The 10,635-nt window shown below is 39.3% G+C and overlaps 1 protein-coding gene across 13 annotated transcripts in view; it reads left to right on the top strand.

The window, feature by feature from the left end:
* Window positions 1-8,053, top strand: part of LOC132677384 (schlafen family member 5-like) — a 28,815-nt gene extending 20,762 nt beyond the window's left edge. For 12 of the 13 annotated variants that reach the window (XM_078437460.2, XM_078437461.2, XM_078437459.2 and 9 more), the window contains 2 exons: window positions 3,711-4,431; window positions 4,597-8,053. In XM_078437460.2, coding sequence (XP_078293586.2) covers window positions 3,711-4,431; window positions 4,597-5,404 — 1,529 coding nt within the window. In that variant the 3' untranslated portion in view covers window positions 5,405-8,053. Of the gene's footprint in view, window positions 1-1,140; window positions 1,625-3,710; window positions 4,432-4,596 lie in introns of those variants that run through there. The other variant, XM_078437471.2, reaches the window with a different exon arrangement.
* The last annotated feature ends 2,582 nt before the right edge of the window (window positions 8,054-10,635 follow it).

The following is a 10,635-nucleotide window of genomic DNA, read 5'->3' on the forward strand; positions in this document are numbered from 1 at the left end:
AATACACAGTAGTTATAAAGATGTATTTCTCCGAAAAGGAAACACGCATGTCCAATAAACTTAGGAAGGGCTGTTCAAGCTATCGGGATGAGTGAAATGCACTTCAAAACCACAAGTAGATACCATCCTACACTATTTAACTGAAATAACAGATGTTGGAGACGTTCTGGGTAATCAGAATCTTTTTTTTTAGCGAGATACAGAAAGAACGTGAGCGGGGAGAAGAGCAAAGGGAGAGAGAGAATCCCAAGCAGGCTCCATGCTCAGCATGTAGCCCAATGCGGGGCTCAGTCCCACTACCCTGGGATCATGACCCAAGCAGAAATCAAGAGTTGGATGCTCAACCAATTGAGACACTCCAGCGCCCCTAATCAGGATTTTTGTACATTGCTGCTATGAATTAAATTGGGTTGATCCCTTTAGACTAAATTGGTCATTTGGATATTATGCCAGTCAGTAACTTTTTCTAGTTTCTAGGGAAGCATGTGTACATATGCATCAAGAGATGTCTAAAATTGGAGAGATCCCCGTGACTGCTCTAGGTTACTATTCGTATTGTAGTATACTCACCTAGTGGAATACTATTCAGCAGTGAAAATGAATGTCCTACAAATATATACAAGCATAAGGCTGAATCTGAGTGACATAAGTCTGTCTTGTCATGACGTTACTCATAGATTTACCCAATTCTTTTATTGATTGTGTAGTGTTTCGTAGTATCCCTAAACATAGATGTTACTAATTTTAGCTGCTTTTATTGTAAAATATACTATACGTACAGAAAGTACGTTGGGTGTAGAGATTACTTAACTAAATTCAAACTTTAAAAAAGAATAATTAGTACACAGCAAAACCTGTGTAACCACCACATAGGTCAAAAAATAGAACTTTGCAAACTACCCTGCTACCCACTTCTTTAACCAGTCCTTTCTTTGATGGAATTTTATATGACACCTAATTTTTTTCTATTTTCAACAATGCTACAATATACATTTTTCTAAAAATGCCTTGAGGTGTTCCTTAAAGATAAATTCCAAGTAGTAACAATTGCTTGTACCCTTCGGTGAACGTTGCCAAATCGTAATTCAAAACATAGACCAGAATCCACCAAATGGTACTATCATGGCATTTCTCTTCTAGAAGAAGCTTGGAATCATTTTGTTCCACCTAAAAGAAAAGGACACGTGGAGATTATTGTGATGGCAACCACATGAAATTGATAAATGACTTTGGGAAGAATTGTCATTTTTATAACAGTGAATTTCCTCATAGGTGAACATGGGATGTTTGGCCATTTATTAAAGTCTTCTTTTACTATATTTCATCAAACCCAAGGAAACAATATTGTATTATTATTTTATTTACCACGAATAAAGAAAATATTGCCAATTAAATTAGAAGATGTATCTTGATTTCAGAGATATTAAAGTACACTTATAATCAGTGAAATAGGTTACATCTCTTGATTGTTTCGGTTTTATCTATATTGTTGCTATATATGTCAAATTTTATTCCTAGAATGATAAGTCAGCCAGAGAAAGACAAATACCATATGACTTCACTCCTACGTGGAATTTAAGCAAGAAAGCAAACAAAGAAAAAAAAGAGGCAAACCAAAAAACAGACTCTTAACTATAGAGAACAAACTGGTGACTATGAGAGGGGAGGGGTGGGGGATGGGTGGAATAGGTGATGGGCGTTAAGAGTCACTTATGATGAGCATTGAGTAATGTATAGAATTGCGAAATCACTGTATTGCACACCCGAAACTAGTGTAATACTATATTCTAACTACCCTAGAATTAAAAAGTTTAAATTTATTACTAGAAGGAGATCCTTATATGATAATAATTTCTGATTGTGAATTCCTGGCATTTAGGAAAGCTCTTAGCTTTAAAATATACATTATACCATTTCCAAACATTTTACTTAATAATCGTATTAATGTAAAACCAAAGGTAGTTTTGAACTAACCTTTCCTATGTTTATATGTTATTCCTTTACTTAGTTGAAATCATTGCTCAATAATTTGAAAATGATGTTAGATTAAAATAGGAGGAGGAGGAGCCCTTAGTTTAGCCCATTGTATAGAAAATAACTTTAGTATTTGTCTGAGCCCAGACCAATGGTACTGGTGTGTCCAGATTACTTCCTGGATACTTGATGTACCACAGGTATCTTAAACTGAACATTTCCAAAATCAGTCTTCCATGCTGACAATCTTCTACTTGTTCTGTATATTCTGAATATTAATCTGTATGAAGTATTCTTTTTCTGCCATTTCTTCCACATTGTGTCTATGAATTGGAGAGTCCATCCTCCATCCAGCCAATCACAGAAATCTGGATTCATGCTTGTGTCTTCCATCTACCCTGAATTTAAAATTTAAATTTTGTGTTTATTTTTTTCCTGGGGAGAAGGTTCATAGATTTTGTTAGAGTCCCGATTTGGGCTTGTGATGCCAAAAGTTTCAAGAACTCTTTTTATACATATAAAACACCTAAATCTTTTTAAAAAATACTTATAAAAATTAATTTTTAAAATTTACATATATAAAATGGGCTTTTTTCTTAAAGAATTCTAAAGGTATAGATTCATGTAACCACCACCAGAGTAAAGACACAGAATAGTTCCATCACCCAAAAAAGGCCCCTTCATTCTGCCCTTTGTGGTCAAAATTCTCCAATCCCTAACCCTTAGCAGCCGTTGATCTATTTTCCATCCCTATAATTTTGCCTTTCACAAAATGTCGTGTAGGACACCTCATATAGTTTATAACCAATGATAGGTGTTTCTTCCTGATTTATGGAGACATAATTGGCATATAACATCATCTATATAAGGTGTACAGCATGGGGTTTTTTCCCCTATTTTTAAAAAAATCTTTCATTTTTTAAAGTAATCTCTACATCCCACACGGGGCTCAAACTCACACCCCCAAGATCAAGAGTTGCATGCTACACCACCTGAGCCAGTTGGGAGCCCCCAAAATGATTTTTTTCAAACCTGTACATATTACACAATGATGACCACAATAAAGTTAGCTAACATACCCATCACTTCACATAATTACCATACGTGTGTGTGTGTGTGTGTGTGTGTGTGTGTGTGTGTGTGTGTTGAGAACATTTACGTTCTCTCTTAGCAACTTTCACATATATCACACAGTATTGTTAACCCTAGTCAGCGTTGCCAGGTGCTAAGATAGTACCATAAGGCCTTTTTCTCCATCCTCATTTCCTCCTTTGTGCCTTTCACTTTAGACATCACAACACAAACTTCTTGGAGGTGCTTGCATGAGTTTCTTGTCTTGTGCTTTACTCATGAGTCCCCTGTTGCCTATCTCTCCATTCTCGCATCCTTCAGAGGGCTAACTCACAGCCATCCCTTAAGCAGCTTCTGTGTCTCCTTCTTCAGAAAGACTTTCACATTTTCTTTTTTCCTGAGGGCTCCCTCTCCTTGGTGATTGCATAATGCTCTGTGCACTTCTTGCCCATTGCATTTACCACTTTGTATAATTATTGTTTGTCTCTGTTATGCCAGTCACTTATCATCTCCATTGGACTGGGAATTGTTTTATTTCCTATCACTAATGCATCCTTATGCTGACACGTGGTTGGGCTCAAATGTGGATTGAATCTATTACGGATAATGATGATTCTAGCTTGTTTGCAGATTCTCGAATTTATTCCAATTCTTTTCCTGTTTAGTATTACCAGACAGAATGGTGTATACACCAGAAAGCATCTACCAGGAGCTGTTCTCAACACATAAAGGACTCAAAAACTTAATAAATAAGGAAATGCGCTCTTTCTCTCAAGGAATATTGATATTCTCTCGAAGCTGGGCTGTGGATGTGGGTCTGCAAGAGAAGCAGGGAGTCATCTGTGATGCTCTTCTGCTTTCCCAGAACAACACCCCACGCCTCTACACTATCCTCAGTGAGTGTGACCCAAGCTGGAAGGGCTACTCTAGGACAGTCGCCCGCGTCTTAAAACAGACGCTGGTGAACACAGGTGGCTACACTGGGAAATTGTGTGTCACTCCCTTGATCTTCCTACTGAATCCTGATAATACAGCAACGACTCTTCATGATTTGGATTTGCAAATTTACCCCAACTCCTATAACCTTAGGACCACCCAGCACATGGAAGCTCTGTTACGGTCCCTTGTGATAGTCTTGCTCGGATTCCGATCTTTCTTAAGTGAAGAGCTGGGCTCTGAGGTTTTCAGCCTCCTCACAGATAAACAGTATGAGTTGCTTTCAAAGAACATTCGCATGACTAGAGAGCTGTTTGTTCATGGCTTACCTGGATCAGGGAAGACCATCCTGGCTCTTAGGATAATGGAGAAGATCAGGAATGTGTTTCACTGTCAACCAGATGATATTCTTTACGTCTGTGAAAATCAGCCTCTGAAGAATTTTGTGAGGTATGCAGCCTAACTCTAATGATTTTTTAAAAATAATTTTGGTGTGGTTTTAAGTTCGCATGTGAAAAGTCATATTGTAATGACTAGGTCCAGATGTGTTTAAGAGTATAATTGGCTTCCTTTGTTTGAGTGGGGTAACTTGACTGTGTTTCTCTACATTTTCAGCCAGAGACATGTCTGCCAGGCAGTGACCCGGAAAACCTTCATGAAAAATGACTTCCAAAAGATTAAGCACATCATCATCGATGAAGCTCAGAATTTTCGCACTGAGGATGGAGACTGGTATGAGAAGGCAAAAGCCATCACTCAGAGAAAAAAGGATTGCCCAGGAATTCTCTGGATCTTTCTAGACTACTTTCAGACTACCCACTTGAGCTCCAGTGGCCTCCCTGCTCTCACAGCCCAGTATCCTAGAGAAGAGCTCACCAGAGTGATCCGTAATGCAGATCCAATAGCCAAATACCTACAAGAAGTAATGCAGGAGGTCAGAGAAAATCCTCCATGTAACATCCCGCCTGCGTCCCTGGAGATGGTTCATAAAGCTGAATGGGCTCAGGGTATTCCGGGCTACGTGGAGATTATGGAGTACTTGGACATGGAAGATATGGTGTTCCAAGTAGCAAAGAAATGCCATTTTCTCTTTAGGAATGGTTATTCTCCCAAGGACATTGCTGTGCTTTTCAGCAAAGCAAGTGAAGTGGAAATATATAAAGATAAGCTTCTAAGAGCAATGAGGAAAAGAAATACATCTCAGCTCGATGGGGAATCTGATCTTTTAGTACAGATCCAAGATGCATCGGATATCATGGCCAATCACATCGTGTTGGACAGTGTCCGTCGATTTTCAGGCCTGGAAAGAAACATCGTGTTTGGGTTCAACCTAACAGCTGAGCCAGATATTTTCCATAATCTTCTGCTCTGTCTGGCTTCCAGGGCAAAGAAACATCTCTATATTCTGAAGGTTCCTATTTGACAGGAAGATCCCAGGCTAAGAAACAATTAGGTAGCTCTCATCTCTAGTTAACCATGAAACTATTTGATCTAAACATTGAATTATCGAGTATTTTATGAGCACTCACTCTGAGCCATGTACTCTCCTAGGTGCTGGGGATCAGGGGTAGGGTATCAAACTAGGCAGACAAGATTTCTTCTTTAGGGCAGAGGTAAATCACAGACAAGTAAACAAATACAAGTACAAGACATTTCAGATAGGGGCACCTGGTTGGCTCAGTCAGTTAAGCCTCCAACTGTTGATTTTGGCTCAGGTCATGTTGTCATGGTTTGTGAGATGGAGCCCTCCTGTCAGGCTCCATGATGACAGCACAGAGCCTGCTTGGGATTCTCTCTCTCCCTCTCTCTGCCCCTACCTCATGTTCACTCTCCCCCACTCCTCTCTTTCAAAATAAATAAATAAATATAAAAAAAAGAAATTTCAGATAGTAATTAGGGTCATCAGAATAGTAATTAGAGGGCCCTGAGATGCAGACATTGTGTGTGTGTGTGTGTGTGTGTGTGTGTGTGTGTGTGTGTGTTTGAACACGTAGGCAGGTATAGAGGGAAGAGCTGGTTATTCATGGTGGCTGAGGAAGCACTCAATGAGGGAAGGAGTCACAGGAATATCTTTGAGCCATATGTGCCAGGCAGACTCAGATATTGTGACTTTTAAAAAAATATTTTCACTATTATCATGTACTGGGAGAGTATGAAGGACACAGAGAGGTCATGTGTCTGGCCTTTTATGGGCCAGGAATGGTTGTGGAATATTTCAAAATATAAGATCAGAAAGTACAAACTGCAATTTTTTAGAAACCACATTACATGATTCTTTTCCATTGTTTTTTTAGATGTTTATTTTATTTATTTTTGAGAGAGAGAGAGAGAGCACAGGCTAGGGGCAGAGAGAGAGCTACACACAGCATCTGAAGCAGGCTCCAGGGTCTGAACTGCCAGCACAGAGCCCGATGCAGGGCTTGAACTAGTGAACTGTGAGATTGTGACCTGAGCTGAGGTCCACTGCTTAACCGGCTGAGCCAACTAGGCGTCCCTATGCCTTTCCATTTTTATTCTGTTAGTGATGGTAGTAATTCTGATCACTATGTTTGAAAACATTTTGTGTGCCTTTTGGTTATTTGGGATCTTGTCTCCTTAGCTCTGCTTTAATATTATTCCCGTGGAGAAAATAGGTTACTGCATGAACCTATTCCCCAGGGAGACACAATTCCCCAGGGAGACACATTGTATTTTATTTCTTAACTTTAAAATAAAAGGGCCTTAAGAAGATGAATGTACTGGACTTAAAAGGTCCATTTTGCTTTTAATTTAATCTAATAGCCAATGAAATTATAAAGTAAATATACAATATTTTTATTCTGCAGAATCTTGAGGATTTCAGCTAGTTTCTCAAAGGCTATTGCTATAGAAGAATTTAGGAAGTCTTTAAATTCAATGAAACAAGCCTTGAAAGACAAAGTGAGGAAGCAGCCAAAAGAGACAAAGAGGGATCTTGCTAAGGACACAGATTGTGAAACAATACAGAATAAAAAATAAATTAGAAGCAACAAGAAATTGAAAACCCTGTTCCTGACATAGAGGAAGTCTTGAGATAATCACACAAATGGAGAGAAATTAGACAAATATTACTGTAGTTATCAAGAAGATCTATCTAGAGTGTGAGGATCCAGTAAGAATGGATGTGGAGTAGAAAAATCAATAAGTGGAACAATAAAAATGTTCTAAGATATAATATGGGAAAATTATAAAATATATCTTCAGATTGAAAGATTTCTTAACAATCACAGCAGACAAATCCAATTGTCTGATCCTTCTGGCTTCTGATTTCTCTGGAGCAATATTCAAAGCAACAAGACAATGGGCATGCTGTATTTCAATTACATTTGATCTCTTTTATTGGCTTATTGGTTCTCTTTGTATTGTTATTTTAGTGGTAGCTTTAGGGTTTACAGTATGTATCTTTAACTTATCACAGTCTTCTTTCAAGTGATATGATACCATTTCATGTGATGTATCAGAACTTTACAACACTATCCTTCCATTTCTCTCCAGGCTTTGTGCTTTGTCCAGATACATTGTACTTCTATAAAAACCATAATATGTTGATGTTATTTTGCCTTAAACAGCCACTTGTCCTTTAAAGAAGTTTAAATAATATGAAAAAAAATTCCTTATCCTTACCCATGCCATTACCATTCCCGGTGGTGTTCATTCCTTTGTGTCTTGCATCATATTCCTTCTGCTCAAAGGAATTTCTTTAACATTTTTTATAGTGTAGGTGAGTTATTGATAAATTTGTTCAAATTGTGTGCTCATGGAAAAAGTACTTCACCTCTGCTTTTGAAACATAGCTTTGTTGGATAGAGGCCTAGGTTGGTAGTTTTGTCTTTCAGTAACTTACATATATTCCTTCATTGTCTTTCATCTTATATCATTTCCAAAAATACGCTGTAATCTGCATCTTTGTTCCTCTGTACACAATGTGGTATTTTCTCTGACTTCTCTTAAGATTTTCTCTTTAGTCTTGGTTTAAGCAATTTAATTATAATAATGTTTGGTAGTTAATAAATTTCTTGGTGAAGGAGCCAAAATGACACATGGAAGTTTTTTTGTGTGTCTCACATCCATGAAATACAGCCAGACCAACACTAAACCATCCTGCACACCTAGAAAACTATCTGAGGATTAACACAATAATCTACACAATCTGAACCACAGAATTCAGCAGGTATGTGGCGCAGAGAGGTGAACTGGGGGAAAGAGAAGCCACGGAGGGCAGGGAGCCGCTTTTGCATGCAGAAAGAGGACAGAGATGGGGTGGGAGAAGAATACGGGAAAAGCACTCCCCCCCCCCCCCCCCGAAAGCAGCTGGAGAGAAAGTGGAAAAGTGGAAATAGCCGCAGGGACTGAACAAAAAAGGGAGAAAGGAGAAAGGAGAGGGTTTAAATTCTATTAAGATTCTAAAAACAGGGGTAGTGCAGAGCCTGAAACTCTGCCACTCAATACCTGGTGTTGCTGTCATGGGAAGGGCAAATCCCCAGGAGCAGAGAGCAAGGTCCTCAGGGTCATCAGGCCTCATGGAGGAGAGATGGTTCTCCTGATGGAAGGACATATGGTAGATGTAGGGTAGCCAACCCACAGGCAAAGTTCCCAGTGGACCCCAGAGAACAACCACATTCGGTGGTGCTGGAACAAGGACGTTAAATGGCAAGTCTGGTGCCAGATGTGTGTTGTGATGTACCATAATCCCTGAATCGCTGCCACTCCACGATCACGTGAACTTTCTCTGGGGTGGGTTGGCACCCAGCCACAGTCTCTGGGCATCAGCAGCAGCATGGTCTTGAGAATGTTCCTGGGGACAGGTGGGCACCTGGCCCTTGCTCAGTGAGACCCTCCCCCCAAAGGTCTGAGCGGGGCAAGACTGCAGTCCCTCAGAAGTGAGGGGATGGGAAACATCTGCATCTGAGATAAAACTCAGGAGGGATGTGCTGCCTGGCAAGCTGATGGCTTAGTCATGGACAGTAAAAGTGGGGAGCAGATGGAAGCTGGAGACAAAGGAGGGATACGCGATTGCTGGTCAGAGCACAGAGTTCTAATAGTAGAGACTGGGAAGCTGGGTGATGCCATTTTCACCCCTCCCGTGCATGTGCATACACACCCCTAGACTCCACAACAATCTACCCCAGTAAGCTAAGCAGCACCATCTGGTGGAGAATGGAGCCATTACAGTAATCCCTGCCCATCTGGGCCAACCTCACTATTCAGGAACACCACAAGTCTCTCCATCCTTTCATTTTATTCTATTTCATTTTATTCATTTTTTTTTCAAATTTCCAATCATTTTCCTTTTTTCCTTTCTTTTCTCATCTTTCCCTTTTTTCTGTAATCAAGCTCCTTTCAACAACGAAACCAGAAACCACCTAGGATATAGCATCCTTTATTTGATTTTTTATGTGTTGTTTTTAATTTTTTAATTTTAAGTTTTTAACTTATTAATTCCTTTTCTTCTTTCAAAATGACAAAATGAAGGAATTCAGCCCAAAAGAAAGAACAGGAAGAAATGACAGCCAGGGTCTTAACACAGATACAAGCAAGATGTCTGAACCAGAATTTAGAATTTTAATAATAATACTAGCTGGGGTTGAAAACAGATTAGAATTCCTTTCTGTGGAGATAAAACCTAGTCAGGATGAAATAAAAAATGCTATAACTGAACTGTAATCTCGAATGGATGCCACAGTGGCAAGGACAGATGAGGCAGAGCAGCGAATCTGAGATATAGAGGACAAACTTATGGAGAACAATGAAGCATAAAAAAAAAGAGGGAGACTAAGACAAAAGAGCACGATTTAGGAATTAGAGAAATCAGCAACTCATTAAAAAGGAACAATATCATAATCACAGGGGTCCCAGAAGATGAAGAAAACAAAGGGTGTAGAAGGATTAGGTGAGCAAATCCTAGCAGAAAACTTTCCTAATCTGGGGAAGACACAAATCCTAGCAGAAAACTTTCCTAATCTGGGGAAGACACAGACATCAAAATCCAGAAAGCACAGAGGACTCCCATTAGATTCAACAAGCTGACCATCAACAAGGCATATCATAGTCAAATTCACAAAATACTCAGGCAAGGAAAGACTCATGAAAGCAGGAAGGGAAAAAAGTCTTTAACCTACAAGGGAAGACAGATCAGGTTTGCAGCAGACCTATCCACAGAAACATGGCAAGCCATAAATGAGTGGCAGGATATTGTCAATGTGCTGAATTGGAAAAATATGCAGGCAAGAATTCTTTATCCAGCAAAGCTGCCATTCAAACTAGAAGGAGAGATAAAAAGTTTCCCAGACAAACAGAAATTGAAGGAGTTCATAACCACTAAACCCACCCTGCAAGAGATTTTAAGGGGGACTCTTTGAGGGGAGAAAAGACAAGGAAGAAAGACCAAAAACCACAAGACTAGAAAGGACCAGAGAACACCACCAGAAACTCCACCTCTACAGGCAACATAATGACAATAAATTCATATCTTCCAATACTCACTCTAAATGTCAATGGACTAAATGCTCCAATTAAAAGACATAGGGTAACAGAATGGATAAAAAATGCTGTTTACAAGAGACCTACTTTAGACCTAAAGACACCTTCAGATTGAAAGTAAGGGGATGATCATGCTAATGGTCACCAAAATAAAGC

Source organism: Panthera onca, chromosome E1, assembly GCF_046562875.1.
Source record: "Panthera onca isolate mPanOnc1 chromosome E1, mPanOnc1 haplotype 2, whole genome shotgun sequence".
Taxonomy (NCBI): domain Eukaryota; kingdom Metazoa; phylum Chordata; class Mammalia; order Carnivora; family Felidae; genus Panthera; species Panthera onca.